The sequence below is a fragment of the Daldinia childiae genome (assembly GCF_008694065.1).
Source record: "Daldinia childiae strain JS-1345 chromosome Unknown Scaffold1, whole genome shotgun sequence".
NCBI classification, from domain to species: Eukaryota; Fungi; Ascomycota; class Sordariomycetes; order Xylariales; family Hypoxylaceae; genus Daldinia; species Daldinia childiae.
Window position 1 is genome coordinate 114,166 of NW_022984642.1, and position 24,485 is coordinate 138,650.

The window sequence follows — 24,485 nt, forward strand, 5'->3', positions numbered from 1 at the left end:
AAGTCACTTTCCCTGGAAGTGATTTCTTGGTTATCATCGTGGATTTGATAAGCTGGAAATAAAGGCATATCAGGACGATGGACTGGGGTGGCAGAATATGACCCCTGAGATGCCGCTGAGATCATAGTGATATTTGTTGAACTATATCCCCGAAGCCTGTTAAGGAAACTAGTAGATTTTGAAAGTAGAGCAGCTATCTCCGCGAGGGTTCGTGCCTCTCTGGGTGCGAACCCGTCTTTTGGAGCAACCCATGAGAAAAGTGGCAATGTAAGGACGATCGCTAAGCCAAATAAGCCAACTATCATCTAGCATATTGAGGTTTGAACTTTGACTTGGCCAAGAATCTGAGTAAGCGATCCCGTACTTGTTCATGTCACAGTAGTTCGAAAATCATAATGAGCTATGAGTGGTCCATACCGAGTGTGGTATAACCGCATAACCTTCTCTAAAACCGATGGTTGTAGTAGGTCTTAGACTGAAAGTATAGCATCATGGTAAAGGTTCATTACCAACCTGGAAGGAGTAATAGTAACATAGTCAGCTGCGGCAGGTATATAGGTGGAAAGCGCATTCATGTTAGAGGTGACCCTTTCTGTGGTGATCCTCCCTCCTGAGCCGATTTGCTGCGTGCTCCATTGATCTCGCTCTCGTGTGCCAACTCTGGAAGAATTTCCGCTCGAGTAAGCCCTCCACAAAAATCCAAATAGTTCACCACTAACCGATCTGTTTTTATCATTTTCTAGAGGTTGGTTTGAGAGGGCACCGGCCTTGTAGGTGGCAATAAACTGACTGATAGTGTCACGAGGTGGAACCAAACAGCATGGAAACAACTTCGTTGTTCCGCAAGGAACTCTAACTATCTACGAGGTTCTAGGTCTATACATACTAAACCTGTTTTTTGTTCTAGATGTCTCGTATAGAATCCTGACAGAGAGGCCATGTCATCATAACACAAGTGGCTTCACATTGAAACTAGATGTATAATCGGCATGTTGCCATTCGGACGATACAATCACTGCCAAGAAGAGAGGTACAGAAGAGTTATTTTCTGTCGTGAGGTCTTCCCAATAATATATTAAGACTTTATCTTCATAAACTTTAGTACCTATATAAATTCCTCCTTTGATAGTTGTATTAACAATTATGGATGTGACTTTATAGCTTATTTGATAATCCAATAGCGACGGTGTCATTTTTATGTCAGGTTCCTCACAATCGGAAGAAGTCGTAACCCCCTCAACGACTACCGATAATCCCGTCTCATTCTCTATAGTTGCTAGAGCCTTCTCAGCATCGAAAATTTGGAGTGCTAAGCCGGGAATTGTAAAATTCGGACTGAGACCTATGGACCAGGACGCTCTTTCTAAGCCGTAGAGACCATAGAGGAAATCCATTGGTATCTCTGGGATATGGCCAGAAAACTGTTCGAGCAAATCCACCGATATGTCCAAGAGCAAGCCAAAGGCATGTATCGAAGAGCCTGGTATTTAACACTGGCCCAAATGCAAGGATTATAGTGAGAACTAAAAAATAACTAGATGGATCTAAACTACGATTTATTCCTCATAAATATGCACTTATGGTCGGACTGAAAAACCATAAGTAAAACAAATCTTGGTTAGCAGTTTTTAACTATCATATAAATAATATAGTTAAGACTTACTAGTTGAAATATAAAGTAATTGAATTTTATTTAAATAATTAAAATAACTATTGTTTAATGGGGCTACTTCAAAGGAAAAGAAGTTGGATACAATAGACCCTTCGTAAACTCAGGGCATTCGGAAGATGGGGCCGCCTCTGATCACCGTATGGATCAACTTGCAATCTCAACACCACGAGTTATGAAAGTGCCGAGTCTATCAGGCCATGAACACTTGGCGGGGCCTACCGAACCCTGATACAGCATCGTCGCCATTAACATTCGAGCCTTTCGCCTCCGAACTTGTTACACGGCATATATGTAATGCAAAGGCGGGCAGCGGAGTTATTTGCTTACACCTCCTTTTGAGCCAGTGCATGAGAGCCTCAATAGAAAGCAAGAGGCCTGATAAAGTCAGAAGCCCAAAGCAGGGTTTAAGTCATTGCCGACATTCCTAATTAATGGAAAGTCTAGACGGGAAGACACTAAACCTGGTCAGTTCCCGTTAGATTAACGTTGCTGTTTGCTAAACTACCTAAGTTCGATACCATGTCGTCTTGTTTTAGTCTCGCATGACAATATGAAGGGTTTCAGGACTAGTACTTATCAGATCGTGAGCCAGGTACTGAACGAGTGGATTACTGTGCTTCAATTTCTATCTGTGTCCGTGCAATTTCTTCATGCGGTTATGCATAGATCTGGCTAGACCCTCTAGTTCTGAACGGCAATTCCCGGTATATAAGGGTAAAAGCAATCTGGTAACGATATGTATGCAGAGACACATCGCAGCATGCAAATGTGCGTGTCAATTTTCGAACTGCTTCATATAGACGGGTGGATAGACTAGCATGAAGGGTCAACTACTCTTGGTCTAGTGTGTGGTAATATGATTATCTATTCCAGCGGGACGTTATGCCAGGGATACTCTCTACAAGCCGACTAGCTAGGGTGGCGACGACATCATCTATCTTGAATGGATTTAACTTAAACATTACCCCAAAGTTTTCCTTATTTTGTCCTCAATTTCCGCGTCCAGTAGTTTGCCGGGAGTCCAATGCATCTCACGAACTTTTTCGGAGCGGTCTAGACCACCAATGTGGCTGCAGATGCACAGGATCTAACGACCCGAACGACAGGGGCTAGACGCCGCCGGATGCAGCCATCGTCAGCCAAGCTAGCCCATCTAAAGGTACTTGGAGACTGAGATCTCCCTCGGCTTACTGCACGTTCTAGACTCTCTAGATTCTCAAGACCCGGTCCAACGTCATCTCGGCACTGGCTCACATTACTTGGTAAATCATGAACCATTCGCACGGTAACTCGTCTGGGCTTAGCTAAACTACACTTAAGTCACACTGATCTAATACAAACTTCAAAGGGAAAAACTAACCGACTTTTGCTGTGCCGTTTTGTGCGGCTGAGAAGAATTGGAGTGTAGTCTGTTCAGCTAGGGCGTAGGCTAAGGCTGAATACTCGAATACGATAAGCATAGCAACTATAGCAGTGAAAAAGAAATGCATAAAGGAAAATGTATGACCATTCCTTACATGTGTGATGTTGTAGAAGAGAGTTTGTAATACCTACTATAATCTGGTTTCCTGCTGGTTTCATGGATGCTCCACCACCTATCCCGCCACGCCCATCCGGGTACGAGCTCCGGGGTCCGGTGAACCCTTCTTTGCCTCCCCGGCCGAGCCCGTCTGGACAGCAACAATTCCGACAGGTTCCTGACGTTCCACCGCCACCACCACGACCGCATACAATACGTCAGCCAATGACATGGGGACCATTATCCAATCTCGACGGCACGGCGACACCACTAATGATGGCCCTACTGGCTGCCTTCTTCGCCCGTCTCGACTCTAGAGGTACAGGTACTATCACACCCGAGACTCTGTCGGCCTTCTTGGATGTGCACGGATTTTTAGGGGGGGACAACGTCTGTAGGTGTCCTTATCCTTCCCCTGCTTAGTACATACCTGCCATAAGCTAGAGGCTTGTCATATTTGATAAACATTAATAAAAGAAAATCAGGGAAATCAAACCTAGCCCCGAATGTCATGTTCCAACCAGAAGACCTGGCAGACTTCGAACTGAAGGCTGCATGCGAAGCATGGTCCTTTGAGCACCGCGTCGCTGTGCGCAACCCTGGACGCCCACAGCTTCCATACGGTGGAATGCCAATGCTTACACTGCAGGGTTTCACAGATATGATGGCCGTCGAGCACGCGTCTGACCCGGAGCTCGCGTGGCGCGGCATCAACGCAGCATTACGCTACTATGACGTCTGGAGAGAACTTGGTCCTCTGCCCCGCGAGTGTCTACTTCCCGGAACGGGCCCTCCGATAGAAGTCCAGCGCCGTATCGAGCAAGCCGGGGCGCGCGCCCGGAGGACAGCGGCCGAGAGGATCGAGGCGAACCGAGTCAAGCACGCACTACAGGCGCAGGGCCGTAGGAATGCTGAGGAGTTAGCTGGTGATTATTACTACGTTAGGAGGGACTACTACTGAGCCGAGCCGGGGGGAGGGGTCGTCTGCCTATCGGATAAGCGATACGACGGTAATGCGTGGGAAATATACATGCGGAGAGACAGGCTATAGCGGACCGTGTCGCCTCGTCTAGCTAGGATGGTGTTGCGTAATGCTTGCGTGGGGGGTTACCTACCTGCGATTAGACACTTGGTTGATACGATCGCCATAGGGGTCGCGGATTATACGGAATATCAACAAAGGTAGTTAATATTCGGGGGTATCCCGGGAAAGTTAGTGGTGTGCTGATAGGGCGACTACTTATCGACTATAATACGATATGAACAGTTGAAGTCGTGTCTTTTCGACTGTGCTTGATGCCTGTGGCGAGGAGTCTGGTCCTATTCATGGTGCCCTACATCGGTAAACTATAGAGCAAAGAAAGCACCTAGACGTAGAATATCGTTCGCCGCACCGTCTTTTCCCGGAAGATCCGCGCTGGTGTACATTCAAGTTAAGTTTTTAGGTGTTTCGAGTGTCTTAAACAATCGAAACACCCTCCCAAGCCGGGGAGATAGGCGGGTTTCATGACCTTATCTCGCGTCTGCCAGCTCCCGACAATATCCTCTCGGTTGTTGAAGAGCCAATAGATGCTATGAACCATACCACATTTGAGAAAATAGCATTCGCCTCACTCGGTGAAGAGGTGTGTAGCAGAGATCTAAGCGAGGACGCGCTAACCGAACGCGACGGCAGCAAGTCATAGGAAATTTAAGACAGCCATGGCATGGCGAGGGTGCTAGGTCCGGCAAGCAGGGACAGCTTAACCTATTGTAGAAGAGGCTTTTTGCATAAACAACTATATGTTAGCTGCCTGGGGTAGAGGACTATCTTCATCTAGTGAGGTTGTGGTTATGGTTGCGATTGCGGCTGGTGGTGGAGAGAGAAATAACTCGGTGTCATCCTAGCCATACCTTAGGTGAGACACCGAATGAGAAGATAAATTCAAAGACCAAGGAAATGTGTCTTGGCGTGAATTGTGTGGCTCGTATCGCTTAGAAATGGGCGACCAATTCGACCTGTCAGGATCTAAGATCAAGACTTGGCACATCACATGTTTGCAACTAGCCTAAATCATAGAGAGAGAACTACTCTGGGCTGTCTGATGATCACTACGATGTTTCTAAGTGAAAGGAAAAGGAGGGTCTGATGGGCTTAATGCGATGTGAGAGTATGTCGTTAAGTTTCAGAAGGTATTCGGGTGCATACATACATACATACATATATACATGGGTAGGTAGAGGCATCGTAATAATTTGCCTTTCGTCATTATCTTCAAACTAGAGGGCACTGGAGGGGCTGTAAGAAGGTGGCTTGCATCTGTGAGATGAGATATGCCGACTAGGTAGATCGGATTGGCCCCCCTTTTGCATCAGTCTAGCATTCCGTCATTATTAATCCCAGCTTATCAAAATATATGGAACCCATAAACCCTGAGGTTTTTAACTACATACTATAGTTAAGAGGTAATATAGAAAAGAACGCGGAAGAGACCCTATTGGGCGATAAGCTGTTTTGACACTAAGTAAGAGGCGACTTCATACGTAACTCTAAACGACGACCAAGATGATAAAAATAGGTGGAGAATAAAAGAATTTAGAGCATAACTATCCTAGACACTAGACACTAGACACTACCTACCTACCTACATACATAGATGGTAGACAGCGAGGATTGTGGCTGTGACTAGTTTGAAGGTGTGGCAACATAGGGCAGAGTAGAGACTAGGGGGAGGGTAAATACATAGGCCAATCAACGTAAAGATGTTCTTATTCATACATACATACATCTAATCCGTACCTAGTGTATACTAACTTAAGAGGTGGTCAGTAGAGGATGAAACTCTCTTCTACGTAGGTACATATATTAGACAAGTACATACAGCTTAATTAAAGTAAGGACCTCAACAGGATCGTAAATCAATACCTTAGGTAGCATTGGTACACCTCAGTATAATAAATATTTAATTTTTTTCGTATCGTAACGAACGATTAGTAGTATGACAGCGGTGACGATTATGGAGCTCTGACCACGCAATGCTCCAATTACTCACTCGGCCGAAAGACACTTGTCTTTTGGCGCCGAACTGAGCGCAAACTAGGGTCTGTTGAGCTTACAAACTATTATGTTAATTTTAACCACTTTTTGACCATTTGATTAATAGGCGTAGGTAGCATGGAGTGTACTCCGACAAGCGAGCATTACTCGAGAGGACTAGGTATCAAATCTGGATTTGAAACGACGATCCCTTCCCTTACCTGGCCAAGAAGGTTAACTGAAGCTAGTGTAGTATACCGAGTGCCTCATTCTTGGTCAGGCTCGAATAAGTTGGCGCACGGAGCAGGATGTGCCTAATTTTTGGTGGAAAGTCGCAAGATATTGCCTCTGGAACTAAAAGTCTATGCGGTATGTTCCACGAACTTCACTAGATGTGACGAGAGAGTCTGCGCGGCTCATTTCTATGCCCGATTTGTCCTGAGTTGAGGCGGAAGGCTGGCTGCGTTAGAGCGGCGCAGGATTATTCTCCGTACCACCACCCTCGTCCTAAAAATCGATAAACGTTGAAGGGCATTTGTGCTACGTTCTACTGGTTCTATTGCTACCGCATATTTGCAGCTTAAACTGAGACTTATCTGCGGCTGTCAGATCTTCAACGCGCGGTCTGACGATGATCAGGCTACTAAGACGCAGATCTATATACAATTCCCAACATAATAATGCAGCTGTTTGATGGATTCCTTCTGCAATAACCCTAGACAGCTAAGCTATCTTTGGACTTGTTACCTTGGGTTGGCATACATACAACAGCAGGTGATAGAAAGTGATAGATCATTTTTTTTTCGTCGGCAAGACCCTGGGAGGGGTCGAGCGTCGGGAACGAGGTGCAATACTATACATGGCCAACAACCGCATCAGTTGCAAGGACTTGATGCAAGTAATATCAGGATTTAGGCCATCGACAATACCGTACCGTACACCGCCGAGACGGGATACATATTATAGAGAGGGATATAATAAAGAAATTAATGTTTACACTGTGCCGCACAAGGCTGCTTGCCTACTTGGTATTGCTCGGGAAATAAGCATCTTCCTAATTAAGACTATATGTAAGTAGGTTTATAAATACATTCGACTATATGTTTGAATAGGACCTCGGGACTCATAGGAACTCGACGAGTCGTATCTGGGAAGAACTCGGGTTTATCCTAGTCGAATAGAAGAGGACTCTTCGAGTTATCCGGGACGAGCGGGATGAGTTGATGCTGTACGGGATCCATTACCCCAGGTTTCTGCAAGGCACTCTCACCAGTCACCAATCCATCTGCTGGACTGAGCCCCCCATGCTAAGAAAATGTTCCTGTTATGGGGTACTTCCCTTTCTTAATATATTCCTATGTGGCTTACCTGGCGTTAGTTGACTCTTATGCCTCATTTTCGGTATGCCTGGGTACTATTTAGAGGTGTAAAGTCCTCCATGATACAATATTATCTTACTGTAGATAAATCTATCTTACACCTATGTTTTTTTCATATCTCTCTTCCCGTTTCTTTTCTTGAACGCCAAAATGTCCATCACAACAGTCGTAATTGTCGCTTGTGGCGGAAAATAATGTGCTCAGGAGTTAACACATACCTACTACGTCGTAGCGTCATTATAATTATTAGATCCCTGAACCTTGTCCCGTCTTTATTACCATATGAGGTATGTTTTGTGGAAAATGCCAATGAAGATCGCTCTATATCCACCAGAACAGGTAGATATTGGTAATTGGATATCAAAGAACAGATTCGAAGCAATGCTCTTTAGACTCACTTACCGAGTCACTCACTCTTGTTACTGCATTGCAATCGCCGATTCTTGAGGTTGAGTAGCAGTTGTCGATCCAACGTGGATCCATAGATGCGCGCGTAAATCGAAGATTTGAAGTAGACTCTTCTCTCAGAGGAAGAACATCCTGCTGCGGTACGACAATATGTAGCAGGTCGCAGGTTGCAGGTCGCAGGTTACAGGCCTCAGGGTTGTAGGTCCGAAGTGAGGGGTATCATTCACGACCACATTAGGTGGCGGGCGGCGCGGGGATGGTTAACAACTAATAACAAAAATCCCATTGTCTTTATGCCTATTACTACCCATAGACTACAGTAACTGGGGCCCTGACGGTAGGAGTCGCACAAACCCTGCATATATTTTCTCCAATGCGTGGCTTTCGAAAGAGCAGAGAGTCTGGGGAAAAGGGTGTGTAGGTGTGGGTGTGGGTGTGGGGAAATAGGGACTTTGAAGAATGGCCTTTTTCGTAACTCGTCGATCTTGCGATGGCTGGCTTACGGATAGAGCACGTGTAGTATCGGACCTCCTAGTATCCCTACCACGAATAATATAGCGTCGTGGTAATACAGTGGCTTTCTGCGTGCCGCCTTTATGGTCCAGACTGCAATCGATGCAGCCCATCTTGGAGAATATGTTACAGCGTGATGATCGTTGTCAGGCTTACCGGCTGTATGAAATCAGCTTCTCGGAGAACGGATACGTGTTTTACTTGTAAAATAATGGCGTCGACTTTCTCAGCTTTTGGAGAACCGTTGCCCCTTGAAATGCTTGGTTTACACAACATTATGTGCTTACTGCTCTAGCTAATCCAAAAATGACCATGGGATTGTGGCATGGTATTGATGGTTGATGCTAATTTACATGGTTTAGAAATCGGGAATACGAGGAAATTCGCTAAACACCTAGGTTAACCTGGTGTAATAACGGCTTTCTTCCAGCCCTAGCCGTTTCTATTTATTTTGCTGAGGGGTTTCTGATCCCGATCAAGAGACGTCACCGCGCCGCATTCATCAAATCGTGCATTTCCCCAACCAATCTATATCGTTCGATGGTAGACGAAAGAAATAAATCCTTCTAGGGGGCGGGCGATACCCCTCATCGTAGTCACGGACCTTTCTATCCATTGGCAAATAGTAAGAAGAACATAAAGTAGGTACGGAACGACAACACTTAAGATGATGGCATTATTACTACCTCTATGTATCCATTCTTTAAAGATTATTAGTTTCATCTAGGAGTATTAATAATCACCGCTACGTTATTAAGTCACGTATTTAGTGCTGTCGATCAGGTTGACGATATTTTAAACTGTGGGAACTGTCGATCAATAATAGTTGTAAAGCAGTAACGTTAAAGTGCCAGGTAAAATTTAATAAAGTGCCAACCCATCCACTTTCCACGTGACATAAGCCATACAAAGCCACAACGCCATAATGAAATAATGAAATAAAAAAATATTTATTAGATTTTAGTTATATATATAAATAACTTTACGAATAAATATAAAAAGATTATATAAAAATATTTATTAATTAAAGTAAAAGATTACGTAATTTATTATTAAGTTTAAATAAAATTAAAATGAAAATTTAATATGTTATTTAATATTTTACATAAAATATAAAAATAAATATAAATTTACGAAATAAATTATAAAAATTTTATTTATTTTTTTATTAAATTTATAAATTTTAAATATTATATATATAAAGTTATTTAAAAATATTATTATTATATTAAAAATATATTAAAAAATAAAAAGATTATTTTTAGCCGCATTGGGATCAATTTTAGTCGTAGTCACGTGCAACCTGAATTTTAATTTTTATTATTTTTTAATTTAAATAATGGTATATTTTGTAAAATATTTGGATGGAATTTCATAAAGTTATTAATAATAATATATAAAAAGTGGTAAAAAATTACCCTGTACTGGTCAAGTGAACGGGCCATTTTCATTATGGCGTTGTGGCTTTGGTGGCTTATGTCACGTGGAAAGTGGATGGGTTGGCACTTTATTAAATTTTACCTGGCACTTTAACGTTACTGGTTGTAAAGCACGTATGAGTCGAGCTGGGTAGATCCGGATCAGCAAAGCTTTGTATATTTTACACGTGTAAGACCATCCCGCCAACGTTGCTCTATACATACATGTGAATGAGGCATATTATCCGGTGGTGTACTGTTTATCAAAGAACGGTAATGAGAAGCCAACACTATTACATAGGTAGGTAGTTACCATGATTTCCACCGACTGAATCCTTTTCCGTCTGATAAATTACGCCTAGAGCGTAAACTACATGACGAACTATCCGTTATGTTTCTAAAAAGAAGTTCATAGTAACACCGCAACTCTCCATGTTAATACTAACCGGGAAATCATGCCTTTGCTGTACGACGTGATGTGTCTTTTCTGATTCAGTCACACTAGAACCTGGTCAGGCTGGAAACTGATACTCGAACCATCAAGCTCAGCGTGTGGCTCGATGGATGATGACTTTGCACTCCGGAAATACCAAGAAGGGACATTCCAATATCCTCGAATAAACATTGCTGCATCCTGCGGCTTACACTGAGCTACTCTTATATACATGGTAATTAGAAGCATCTGGCTTAAGAATAGAAAATACCCTAGGTTTGACCACTTAATATATTCTATGATATGGATATGAAAGGTAAAAAAGGTAAAAATCTCGAGGTATTGTACCCGGCAATACAAATCCGTGACATCTAGCGGGCCGTGACCAAATCCTATCAAGACGTTGAAGTCGTCCGGCTGAGTACAGCCACACGTGCCTGGCGATGTATCATATGCTACCTCCTACAAGTAGGTATTGAATTCTGCAGTGTCGTCGATTCGCGAGGAGTAATGAATACTCCCCTGGGTTAACTTCAATGTTGCGTATGTTCAACGTAACGGCGTTTGTCCATCGACCCACTAGACGGCCGAAAACAGCTTGAATGTCTTTCTAAGAAGAGGCCAATCATAATCCTAGTAACGCACGGAGACTGTGCGATAAGCTACCATATCCTTGACCCATCATCCATGACCCATGCTGGCGTCGATCCCACCCCTTTATTAATCCATGAATAAACCTATCTTCATACTGTGCTGCATACAGATACATAGCCGCAACCCTCCAAAGACACGGTAACTATCCCGTCTACAAGGACTTATATAACTTACAGGGACTGCAAGGTAAGACTACAAACAATATTATATTGGTAGCGTAGTTAAAAGGTAATATAAGAAAACAATTACCAGGTATCCTCCTTCGGGTCTATCAAACAACTGGTGGACTTGAAGAAAAAAAAGCAAAAAGGTAAAGATGCGAATTGGGGATGTTTACCGACGGGTACCTGGCGATCGTTTCGCTTTGAAGCAGGAAATTGACATCACGGTTTGCCTGCGGTTCTGTGTCACGGCGGCAAACAAAGGAGACGCATTCCACAAAATTAAAAATATAATGTTAATACTCAATTAGGTAGAAGAAGAAGAAGAAGAAGAAGAAGAAAGGTATGATTAAAAAAAAGAACGACATCGGAACTTCCATACTACCATGATACATTGGACAAAGCTTAGGTACAACCAAATCATGAAGAATTAACCTTCGTGTAAATCAAACATGATGAAAAGGTTATATGATTTGGTATTCAGAGTTCTTAAAATTCCTATGCTGATACTATGATGATACTGCCGATATAGGCAACTTAGGTACGTCTTTTTTTTTTGTTAAACGGATCCTAATGTGAGTTGCAGCTCATCAGATAATTGAGATAATTGAGATAATTGACGGATCAATTGATGGATAGATTTTATTCCATGTTGTTGCTCATTGTCCATTGCTAATCGCCTACTGGCTGCTGGTTAGTGCAAGGAGGGGCTATGTACAAAGTATCTACTTTTGTACCCAAGTAAAACGTAACATAGAGGGGCAACCTTTGCTCCTCCTTGTCGAACTGTGTTGGTCAGTGCCCGACTAAGGCAAGCTTAGTGCGAGTCGCGTACCGTGCATATCCCAGCATAGCGTAGCGTCATAAATTAGGTATCCACTTATACTTAATACATACCTATACCTAGCATGGTGTGCAGCACAGACATTACAGAGACATCCGATTATCAATGTTAGCTCCGGCCAAGTAGCTACGTATTAGTGGGAACCTTCCCCTCGTCATTGGTTTGTTTCGTGTCTTTTGGGCTGGGCTTTTGGCTGGGCGGTGGTGGCTGCTGCAACAATCTCTCCACTTGCGCCAGAGAGTCAGACCAAACTTTCTCAGGCCTTTTTTTTTTTTTGCCCACTTCTGCATCTGTCGTCCGGTTCATTCATCATCGTCCCATTCTGCGACGAATCATTCTAATTCTTTCCATTTCTCTTTTTTCTTTCTTGGACTTAGCTTTTTTTTTTTTTCCCTTTTCCTTTTTTGACCGACGACGAACTTGCTTGACAAGAACAAGACCAACCTGCCCACTACGAATCACTTAACTTTAGTGTCATCGAGATCCAATTTATCCTTTAGCTTCCACTCGTCTGTCAGTTATCTGTACTACCCAATTCAATTCCCCCACGGTAATGGCTTCTTGAAATTCGGTTATCCTCCCCGCCTCCTGTCCGCTAGGACCAAGCGACGACATGCTTCGATATTCACCCAGAATGATCACCACAATACCTCCTAAGCCACCTACATCCTCTTGCCGCCATGGATCCGCAGCAACCGAACCAACCTCATCAACTCCTTACCGACAATAATCCACCTTTCTCTTCCGTTCCTTCTAGGACTGCGAATAGTACCCCGACTTCCTCCCCGGGCCTGTTCAGCCCTACGAACCCTCGTCCCAATGCCTTCTTCCCCCATTCCGCCTCCGAGGCTTCTACGCCGATGGCTACCACGGCTAGTCCCTATCTGCACCCGCTGCAGAATCATAGAGTCCGAGAGTAAGTCACGCACGACTAACATGGAGAATATTATGGATTGGTATTACCTAGAATCGGATTATGAGTGTTGAAGCCGAAGAGAGGCTGAGCTCGATCTCCGATTGGGATCTTTGTTTGGGCGTTTCGTCTGATTCGCATTTGGCTAACTAATATTGGCGAATATAGGACACATAAAGCCCTCGTTGACTTGAACCTAATGACAGGACGAAAGATCATCAACCAATATGAAGTGATAGAAGAACTTGGCCGGGGTGTACACGGCAAGGTGAAACTGGCCCGAAACTTGGAGACTGGAGAGAATGTGGCGATCAAGATCATCCCCAGGTTCTCTAAGAAGCGCCGCCTGGGGAAAGTTACTGCGTCTCCCCAGGACAAGACGAAACGAGAGATTGCTATCCTGAAAAAGATCCGCCATCCTAATGTCGTCGCCCTTCTGGAAATCATCGACGATCCGGAGTTAAAGAAGATCTACATGGTCTTGGAACATGTCGAACTAGGAGAGGTTGTCTGGCGGAAGAAGGGATTACCCTACATCTGTAGCATCGAGAGACGAAGGATTGAGAAAGAAGTCCGAGGGGAACTGAGTACCGAAGAAGAAGAACGCTATATTCAGCTTCTCGAAAGACGGCAGGCTCTCAATGACGTGAAGAGGGCAAAGATGATGCAGACTCAGAAGGGCCCGGATGATTTTTGGAGCATCGAGTACGGCGCCGCAAACGATGACGACTCCGAAGGCCAACCGCGCTCCTTAGGAAGAGCAGGGAGCGAGCTTATCCGTTCAAACAGAATAGCTTCATCTAGGACTGGATCAAGAGCCACCTCCCCGACTCGTTCGCACGCTCAATCTGCACCTTCAGGTTCTCGCGCGGGTACACCATTACCCTCGGAATACGATGCCTCTTCAGTTGGTATAGACGGCGAAAGCGACATCGAGACTCCTGGGCCCCTGCGTTCTCATCCCGGATCATCAGCTGCACTAGATAGGACCATCGCTTCGGCGTTTCCTGAGGATGCTATGTTTCGTGGTCGATCTCCGAGTATGGCTGACTCTATCATTTCCCATATGTCATCGGTTGATTGTAACCAACAACCGCATGACCCCTTCGCCGATGACTATTCCTATGTTCCTTGCTTCACAATCGATCACGCCCGTGCTACTTTCAGGGATACTGTGCTGGGATTAGAATATTTACACTACGAAGGAGTAGTCCATCGTGATATCAAGCCGGCCAACCTCTTATGGACTCGAGACCATAGAGTAAAAATTTCCGACTTTGGTGTTTCCTATTTTGGCCGACCGATTCGTGAGGGTGAACCCGATGAGCTCGTATCGGAATCCGAGGCTCGCGACTTCGATGACGATCTTGAATTAGCCAAGACCGTTGGCACGCCTGCCTTCTTTGCACCAGAGCTATGTTATACGGACATAAGCGAAGAACAACCGAAAATCTCGGAACAAATTGACGTATGGTCTCTAGGAGTGACGCTCTACTGCCTAATCTACGCCCGCATCCCATTCATGGCCGAGGACGAATTCCAGATGTTTCACAAGATCGCCAAGGAGGATGTATATATCCCACGCCGCCGACTTAAGCCGGTCGATCCTCAGCATTCCCCGTCGTCTATGTCTTTATACAAACGTGTTAACAGCGAGCCGTACCGCGACGATAGTGTCCTTGCATATGAAGAGATTGACGATTTGCTATACGACCTCTTACATCGGATGCTGACTAAGAATCCGGAGAAACGGATACGGTTAAGGGAGGTGAAGCGCCATCCTTGGGTTGTGCAAGGTATTCCTAACCTCATTGCATGGATTGACGAGACAGACCCTTCGCGTCGCACTTCTGGTCGCAAAATCGAAGTCGACGAACGAGAAATCACTCGTGCTGTCGTTCCTCTTACGTTTCTGGAAAGGGCTCGCTCGGTTGTGAAGAAAACTATCGGCAAGGTTATGCACCCGCGTGCTGAGAGGACGGAAGGCCACTCGAGGAGAAGGGCAGCTAGCAGCGCTGCTAGTTCCGCAGGAGATGTACCTTCGACTATAGGTTCGACTATAGGTTCGACATCACACATTCGAGATGCTCGCCGAAAGAGTTTACGCCCCGATGATTATTTTGCTACGGTCCGAGAAAGTGACCATCCCCTATCACAAAGTGTTAGTGTAACTCCTCAGGAGTCTCCGGTCCATGATGGACCGGATTCTACCCAACGTGGGTCGGTTTTGGTAGGCGGAGATTTTAGACGCAACCTAAGCGGCTCTATCAGCGATTTTAACGCGCAACCAGATCTGGCAGGACCGCCGTCGACATCGACTTCTTACTCGTCAATCAAGGGCCATTTGAGTCACGGTCGCGGGCACGGTCGGACAAGATCGATAACCAATGCAATCCTTGCTCTCGCACCTGGAAGAGACTCGCATACCATGCCGAATTCTCCTGCACTTGAAACTTGCATTAGAGATGATCCAATTACTGCCTTGCGGAAGACCCGAGATATCGATTCGACGGATGAGTCATCTCGATCACGGTCGGTAGATCGTGGATTGTTTGGTTGTGCCGATAAACGCGCTGAAGCTAAGGTTGCTTTAAGCACAGCTGTAGCCCCTGGCAATATGGAACTCCCCAGGCGTCCCCTTTCGGTCCACCCACCGGAAATCAAATCATATACTTTTCATCGGGGAACTGCCTTGGCTTCTCCTATGTTCTTTTCTTCTAGAGCTGTTGGTAATTATCAGCATGGTCAGCCAAACTCAGACCCCAACATGCATGAAAATCACATGGGTACCGCAGAGTTAGATAAACGGCCCGTGACTGCTCATCGAGCCACACAAGTGGAAGGCCATACCCAACCACTCAAGGTATACGACCCGTCTACTCCAGATTCTCTTGCCCGAATTCATGAACACGTGATGCGCCGCCGACAAGAGGATGAAGAACAATCGAGACGTGAAGAGTTCGAACCTCACGAAGATGATACTACGCCCATTCCCTATCCTTCTTCACCAGAAGACGAACTAAGCCTAGAACATACCCAACCACCATCTAGGGAAGATACTGGAACCGCTGGGACATCAGCTTCAGCATCAACTGGCACGCTGATGACACCTCTGACCAGCCCGAGCGAGTCGACAAGTCCAGTCGGCCTCGGGAGTTTACCAGGTCAGGGCGAAGATTCACCCGTCTTCCGCTCAGACCCATCGCTTCCGGCGCTGCTCAGCGGCGCTAGCTCTATATCTGCTGATGCCGAAGGAGAATTCCTTTTAAGGCCAGGCTCTGTTGACCGACCTTCCCTTATTGATACTACCGACTCATTAACCCCACCTGCTCTTACAAAGGAGCCGATCTCAGGGTTTCCTTTGGAAGACGATGAACATTTCCAAACGCTATTACTTCCTCAGCCCCAGCGTTCCTTCGCCACATCATCCCTCCTAACCACAAGAGCAGTCGATGATGACGACGGTAGCGATAGCGATGAAGGTCTCGTAATGAAGCCTAAGAAGCGGAATCCTGTTAAAGACCACACCAGCTCGCCGCTAGGAAGAACATTATCAAGTGCAAAGAGACGTGATACGCAAACAAGCATCGGTAGCACAGAAACTGCCAAAAAGATACTCATGCACAGTCAATAAAGGTTGATGCCACTACATGTGTTGACGCCTCTGCATTACATCAGGGTAACTACTGTCTAACTACTACCCTTCATATATGAGATACATGAACATGTATCAAGCCGATCCGTTCGTACATCGGATGCGGAATATAACTCTCATTGAGAGCGCTATGGTCGAAACGCCAAGCTTTTTGCTGCGAATGCAACCAAAGTGGAACGCATAACGAACGTTCACGCGGAATCTAGTTCAATCTAGTAGACATTTTTAGCAACCACGAATAAAGCCTCAAACTAGCTACATTGAGGCTATTGGGATCGAGGCGAGCCAATTTATTTTTACTTTCAAACGATCAATCACCTCTCTTTTTCAGGAGAAAATGTATAACATACAAGTTTTATTGCTTTGGGATGATGTTTGGGCGCGACGTCGATGGAACTGAGTACGACGAGATGATGGTACGAGACATGAGCATGCTCGGCGATATCAGGTATGCTTGGCTTCTCGGTCATGCATCAACTACTTTTTATTTCGCGGGATGTGGACATGGCCTGACGACGAAATTGTAAAGATGAACCACATAATCGTGATGTCTGATGCGTGTTCGGGCCCCTGCTTCAACTTTTGTTTATCAATTATTCGGATGAGCCGCTAGGCTTGCTTTTCCCTGTTAGAGATGAACACCACGAAACGGTTGGGCAGTGACCAAATGAACATCAAAAAAGGCATCGGACAGAAGGGAGTAGGATGATATTCCGGGGCGGCGGTAATCTGTTTTGAGCGTACTGATAGACCATAATTTGATATGCATCCTAGTGGAGTTTTGATGGGCATTTTTATTATTATCATTTATACCATTATCTTTAGGTACTGTGTATACGGATGTTATGGTGATTTAAAATTGTTAATGCAGCATTGGTATACACTATTTAACTATTTATATTTAGGATAACAGCATCGTCAGAACTTAGACTTCCAGTGAGATTTTTCTTATACATATGTTTTTTTTGCCCGTATCATCTATCTAGATTAGATTAAGAGTGACGCTGTACGCTTTCTTCCCTCTATCTTCTATCTACACTCCAAAGGGGTAAGTTTCTCCCTTTGATAAAGCCTCTTTTGGCTGTGCTATTTCAAATGCGTTAACGGCACTCGTGCTGTCAAACCAAACAAAGGCATCATACTGTTCACTAAGAATGGTCTTGATATAGTGGCTCCATCTCTCAGTACCCGGCCTATATATCACGCCGATGAATCGCTGCAACATGGGTTCGGTCTTCAAGCGGCGCAAGTCAACCATGAAGGAGGAAATTCCAGTATCATGCATCATCCTTTCATAACTATCCTGTCGCGAAGGTACTAAATTCATGACCTTCATGGGCTCATCCCACTCGTCTGCGGCGGCAACGGTTCCTATGTGCGTTCCACATCCTATTATAGTGACCTCGCCCGGGTAGTTCTCCCGGCATAGCTGTCCTAGGTTAAGCTCGCCGCGTTTAGCTCCCATGCTCGACCCTCTGGCGTCTCCCAGATGCGAGTTATGTGCCCATACCACGACTTTGGAGCCGGGCTTTAGCTTGAGGAGGCGCGATAGAGTGTTAAACATGTGGGTGTCGCGAATATTCCACGACGTCTTGTCGCCGTGGAACATGGCCCGATAGTATTTCTCGGAGTCGCGGACTACACGAGCATTCATCTCGGCATCTACAAAGGATTCGCGGTCCTCCGGGTGTGAGGCCAATTCGATCCGTTTCTTGAGGAGTTCCTGTAACATCTTGATCACACCAGGCTCGCATTTAGCTGAGCCCTCGTGGAACGACTTGCGCCCGTACTCTTGCGGGTCATCAGTCCATGGCTCTAGACAGCCATATCGCTTCCGAGCTGCTTTAGCGAGGACTGGGTCGACCTATTTACGATATTAATACACGATAACTTAGCATGGTCAATATTTATAAACATGATAGCCTACCCTATCGAGATACTCGACCACCGCCCGAATCGAGGAACCCATACTGTAAAGATCGAGCCCGTTAAATGATGTTCTGCGGTTCATAGGCAGCTGAGCGTTGTGCTCTCGGAGCCAATCAACAAACTCCTGTACTTCGGCATTCCGCCACATCTAGGACAACATAGGATATTAGAATATCTCAAGGAAAACATACCAAGCCATGGCAATGATATAGTTGGGAATTTCTCATACCCAACGCGGGAAGTGATCAAAAGCACGAATAGGCACATCCTCAGACCAGCGAGGATATTGCCGTACATAATGATCGATAGATCGCGCGTCTGGCCAGTCACCCTCGATAGCCACGTGAGTGAACCCATGCTCTTCTATCAAGCGTTTCGTGATAGCAGCACGCGCTCGATAGAATTCGGACGTCCCATGGCTATTGTAATTTGTTAATAAGCTGCATACTGCCGTCAAAGCTGGATTAAAAGTACTGACCTCCCGTCGCCAATAAGAACTAGGCGGGAATTTCCAAATATATCAAACTTGGCTCCGAACTCATCACTCTCTATTGGAGGAAGCTCCCGCGCAGCACTTTTTAGGAGTTTTGGTAGGCCGGCTGACATTTTCTTACTAAGTCTAAATATCATGTATGTGCAAAATAGGAGGTGATTTCGTTTTTTGGGGTTGTTCTTCAGGGGTTGCCAATTAGGAGATTATCATAAAGTGAACAACATCAAATAAATTTAAGCTAATGTGTTAAGATTAATTATATTTATCGTCTCTGGGGTATCGTATATACTCAAGATGATATCGCCATCCTTGTGGCGACCCAAAAGTGGGCAAGGCTCAATATATCACATTTCGTCATAACGACATAACGGCCAGATCTAGGCCCCGTACCCCAACCTATCATTCGTATATTTGTCAAAATGAGGACAGAACGACTACATAAGATGGATATCTGGGCTATCACGAATCCTGCTTGCATTCCTCCTTACTCGAAAAAGGGGGGAGGTCTTGTGAGGCGAAAGTAGTAAAAATAAAATTTTCTTTTCTTCTTGATTGGAAAGGTTTAGTCTTTGATTTTGAAATTATTTTTCGTATTTATTACTTGATAAGTCACTTTAAATACGGACAATAAATATGACTATTTACTTAATTAATCTCATGGAAACTAATACATTAGGTAAGGAGTATGAATATTTATATAGAGCTTTGTGTCACGAGGTGGAACCAAACAGCATGGAAAGAAGCCACGAGGGTCTATGTTTATACATACTAAATATATCCTTTGTTTTAGATGTCTCATCTAGAATCATGACAACTTGCATGGAAACTTCTAGTTTAGGACCTGAAGTGTACCTCACAAGAAAGCAACTCGGGATCAAGTTAGTGTTAGTGAGTTAGTGATCTACCTGAAACAGCAGATATAAGTGCCACAAGTGCCGTTGGGTTATTTGAAAACTGAAAACTAAAAGTCAAGTTCAACCTACCTTAGGTAGTTGAGTTGGAAATTTATCCTAATACAGCATCCTATTTCTTCTCTTCTTATCTACTAGGACCAGGAAAACTAAATTAAGTAGGTCTTGTAAACTCCAGCTTTTGAACCAGAATACTCAGTGCAAGGGATAATATAGTTGAAAAATAGGGGATATACGAGAGTGATTTACTGAAATATCTTTTGTAACTCAGTCATAAATTAAATCCAGGTAGTCAGGTAAAAAGAACTACAAAGTCCATTCGGCAGCTGCTGAATCTTGCATGTTAAACTGGGACTTGCCTGTAATTACTCTAGTAACCAAGTATATCCTAAGGTGCGTTATCGCAATTATCACAACGCGACAGAGACGCGTCTCGATAAATCTGATTGTTTGTTCATGCCCCGTCTAACTTAGGTAGGCACTCTTTACAGATTTACACCAAAGCACATTTTTTTCCCCAAGTTACCATACAACTCTATCTACCCTCCGCCAACATAGGATCGAAAGCTTCATCGTTCCCTAGAATTAAAGTGTTCCAACCGCATCAAATGGTTGCTTTAATTTATTAAGTACCACTTCTATACTATGACCGAGATGGACGATCCGATCATAGAACGGCATGACGCCGACCAGGAGACTATAAATCCTATTATTGCCAGTCTTCTAGCACTGCAGTTGCATACCGATGAATCCAACAGTGTCGGCGACATTACCTCTGATGGACACCCAGCTTCGCAGACAGATGGGGAAGAAGAGGATTACCAGGAGAATCAAAATGACCACCACTTCCAAGATGCGGACTTCGATCTCGATGGCAATATCTTAGAAGGCAGCAACAACAATACTGATGAAATGCATGAGTGTCTTGCCTGCAATGAAATGATAGAAGCTCATCTGTTAGCAAACGCACCTTGCAAGCATAAGTATTGTTCTGGCTGTCTGAAGCAACTATTCCGTAACGCCATAACCGACGAGACACTCTTTCCTCCACACTGCTGCGGCCAGCAGATTCCCCTAGAAGTTAACCAGCATTTACTCGGAGAGGATTTGGTTCGGGATTTCCGAGATAAAGTAGTCGAGTTTTCGACACAGAACAGACTGTACTGTCACCAAGCAACCTGCTCCGCCTTTGTCCACCCTGACATGCACGTCAACGGTGTTGCAACATGCCGTAAGTGTCAGTCTACGACATGCACTGCCTGTAGGGGCCCGTCTCATAATGGCGACTGTCCCCGCGACGAAGCTCTTCAGGAAGTTCTCCGATTAGGCCGAGAAAATGGATGGCAACAATGTCCCAACTGCCGATCGATGATTGAACGGGATACTGGTTGTTACCAGATAACGTGAGTATTCCTAGTTATAACCTTGAAGAACCCTCAGGTTAATTAGCTAATTATGTCCTAGTTGCCGTTGCGGTGCTCAGTTCTGCTACCTCTGTAGCCGGCCCTGGAAAACATGCCACTGCACCCAATGGGAGGAGCCCGAATTCTATTTCCGAGGGGGAGCGGTTCAAGACGGAGTCGACAATGGCCATAGAGCGGCTAATGCAATCGGAGACATTGATCCAGATGATGAAAGGAGATTTATGGATATTCTCCGTGGCTCGATCCTAATTGATAATAGGTGTGAGCACCCATCTTGGCGCACTGTAGGGGAAGATAATGGCTGCGAGATTTGTTACAGCTACACGGGGTCCATTATATATGAATGCCTCGTGTGCCGCTTTGTGGTCTGTGAAGGATGCCGACATAATTTCCTCCTATAAGGAGGGGAACTGGCAAGACACAGACGTGGGAAAGGAGATATTGCTGATCGATGGACATAATCGTAATGATTCGGAGAGATTTTAATCGTTGTTTTCTCGAAAGGGTTCTCGCATGTGGCAGTTTGCACATTAGGTGCATTTAGAATGCCCCTTTGCTTTAGTAGTCTTAGGTAGTGAACATGACTTAATAAAACGAATGCATTTTTATTTTATTAGTGCTGTCTACACAAGTTCGACGTAGCACCCTTAAGGGGGTATTGCGTATTGATTAAAGAAACGGGTAAAATTTGGAATTTAATTAAGATTTATTTTATATATATAATTTTATTAAAAACCTTATATAATTTAAATATATTTTTTTTAATATATATATTTTTTTTATAATAATATTTTATAATTTATATAATTATATAATTACGTTATATTTTTATTATAATATATATTTATATATTAATTTATTATAATTTTTTATATTTTATTAATTTATTATAATTATTTATATTTTAATATTTTTTTATATATTAATTTTTTATATTTTAATATATATTTATATATTAATCTATTATAATTTTTTATATTTTACTAATTTATTATAACTATTTATATTTTAATATTTATTTATATATTTAATTTAATTTATTTTTATATTATATAATTTATTAGAAAATATTTCTATATATTTAAATTTTTATTTTTTTATTATATATTTAAATATATTTAGTAAATATATAAAAGGTTAATAATTAATAATTAATTTTTAAAAAGATTTTAATTATAATAATATAATTATAAAAGGTTTTAATTATAAGTTAAAAGTTTTAAATAGATTTTAATTATAGGTTAAAAGTTTTAAATAAATTTTAATTATGGTATAAAGGTTTTAAATAAATTTTAATTGCGGGTTAAAAATTTTAAATAAATTTTAATTATAGTATAAAGGTTTTAAATAAATTTTAATTATAATATAAAAATTTTAAAGTTATATAATATATAATGGTTAATTATATATATTTTTAAATTTATTTTTAATTATTTTAAGGTTTTTTTTTTTTTAAATCTTTTTTAAATTCTTTTTTTAATATTTTTTTAAAAATAAAATTATTAATATTTTTATTTATTAAAATTTTTAAAATAATTTAAATATTATTATATATCAATATGGTTAAATTAATTTTATTAAAATTAAAAATTTTTAAATTTATTTATTATTTAAAATAAAATATTTTAATATATTAATAAATATAAATAATTATTTTTTAGCAATATTTTTCAATAGTTTTATTAATTAAAGATTAATTAAACTTATAAAATAATAAATAAATAAAAGTATTTTTTAAAAATTTTTTCTATTAATTATTAAATTTTACCTTATTTATTAAATTTAATTTATTTAAATTAATTTTTAATTTTTTAGTAAATTTATTAAATTTTATAACATATATCTTTATAACGCCGTTTTTATAAAAACAAAAATCTTCTTATAATTTATATTAAAAATAATAATAAAATTATAATATATTATTATAATTTAAAAGAAATTTATAATAATTATATATTTTAAAATTTATAAATATTTTAAATATTATTTAAATACTAATAAATTACTTATATAATATAGTATTTTTTTATTATTATATTCTTTTTTCTTTTTTTTTAGTAATTTAACATTAACGGTTACGTTATTTTATATTATCGGCGATAAAGTAAAGTTAGTTGTTTTTTATTATAAATGGTCTAATATAATCTAAAATATTTTTTTTTAATTAATATTATTATTATTTAATAATTATTATATATAAGTTATATAATTTTTTTATAATTATAAATTTATTTATAACTATTATATATATAATTTTTTTAAATTTTTAATAAACATATATTATAGTAAAAAATATTAATATTTAGTTAATTTCTAAAATCTTTAAATAAAAATAAATAAATTTAAAAAATTTATTAATAATTTATAAATTTATTATTAATATATATATAATTGCCTAATTAATTTCTTTACGTAAAAATAAAATTATTAAACCTTTATCCTTTTAATTAAAAACAAATATTACATAATTAAGTTTATTATAATATAAAATAATTATAAAAATTAATAATAATAAATTTTAAAAATAATTTAACATTATTTATAACTTATAAAAATATATTCCATATTTATACCAAATATTTTTAATATTATTACACGTAAATATACAATTATAAATAAAACAGTATTTAATTAAAAAATTAACTTTAACATAATTATATATATTAGTTTTAATAATTTAAATAAATTATTATTAATATTTTAATTTTAATATATTAAAAAATTTAAAATTAAATAGTTAAAATTTATATATAAAATAAAATAATAAAAAAAATATAATAATCTTTAATTTAATAACTTATTCATAAAATTAAATTATTAAATAATTACTATAATTATTTAATATTAAAAAACGTTTTTTATTAAAATTTTCTAATATTATATATCAATTAAAATATTTAAATTAATTTAAACTAATTACATTATTAATTTAACTATTTTTATTAATAATTAATATTATATTATTAATTAATTTATTAAATATCTAATTTTTTAATATTTAATAATTAAATAAAATTAAAAATAAAACTATTATTACCTTTATAATAAAATAAATTTTAATTATTATAATAAATATCTTAAAATTAAAATTAATTAAATAAAATTTTAGAAAATTATTCTAAATTTATAATTATATTTTATTT

General features: G+C 40.9%; 4 protein-coding genes across 4 annotated transcripts; 3 read left to right on the forward strand and 1 right to left on the reverse strand.

The window, feature by feature from the left end:
* Positions 1 to 3,251: 3,251 nt before the first annotated feature.
* On the forward strand, positions 3,252 to 4,152 carry GL218_00026 (uncharacterized protein; the record flags this gene model as incomplete). The annotated part of the gene is made up of 2 exons (XM_033576434.1): positions 3,252 to 3,585; positions 3,677 to 4,152. 2 exons carry the CDS (start codon positions 3,252 to 3,254, stop codon positions 4,150 to 4,152), a joined length of 810 nt encoding a protein of 269 aa, XP_033442233.1.
* Positions 4,153 to 12,697: 8,545 nt separating this feature from the next.
* On the forward strand, positions 12,698 to 16,564 carry GL218_00027 (Serine/threonine-protein kinase ssp1; the record flags this gene model as incomplete). Its single annotated transcript, XM_033576435.1, has 2 exons — positions 12,698 to 12,933; positions 13,099 to 16,564. The coding sequence occupies 2 exons, from the start codon at positions 12,698 to 12,700 to the stop codon at positions 16,562 to 16,564; spliced, it is 3,702 nt and encodes a 1,233-aa protein (XP_033442234.1).
* A 1,054-nt stretch (positions 16,565 to 17,618) lies between these two features.
* Positions 17,619 to 19,120, reverse strand: GL218_00028 (uncharacterized protein; the record flags this gene model as incomplete). The annotated part of the gene is made up of 4 exons (XM_033576436.1): positions 17,619 to 18,449; positions 18,513 to 18,662; positions 18,744 to 18,933; positions 18,993 to 19,120. The coding sequence occupies 4 exons, from the start codon at positions 19,118 to 19,120 to the stop codon at positions 17,619 to 17,621; spliced, it is 1,299 nt and encodes a 432-aa protein (XP_033442231.1).
* Positions 19,121 to 20,563: 1,443 nt separating this feature from the next.
* GL218_00029 (uncharacterized protein) lies at positions 20,564 to 21,828 on the forward strand (the record flags this gene model as incomplete). The annotated part of the gene is made up of 3 exons (XM_033576437.1): positions 20,564 to 21,321; positions 21,383 to 21,603; positions 21,662 to 21,828. The coding sequence occupies 3 exons, from the start codon at positions 20,564 to 20,566 to the stop codon at positions 21,826 to 21,828; spliced, it is 1,146 nt and encodes a 381-aa protein (XP_033442232.1).
* Positions 21,829 to 24,485: the final 2,657 nt, after the last annotated feature.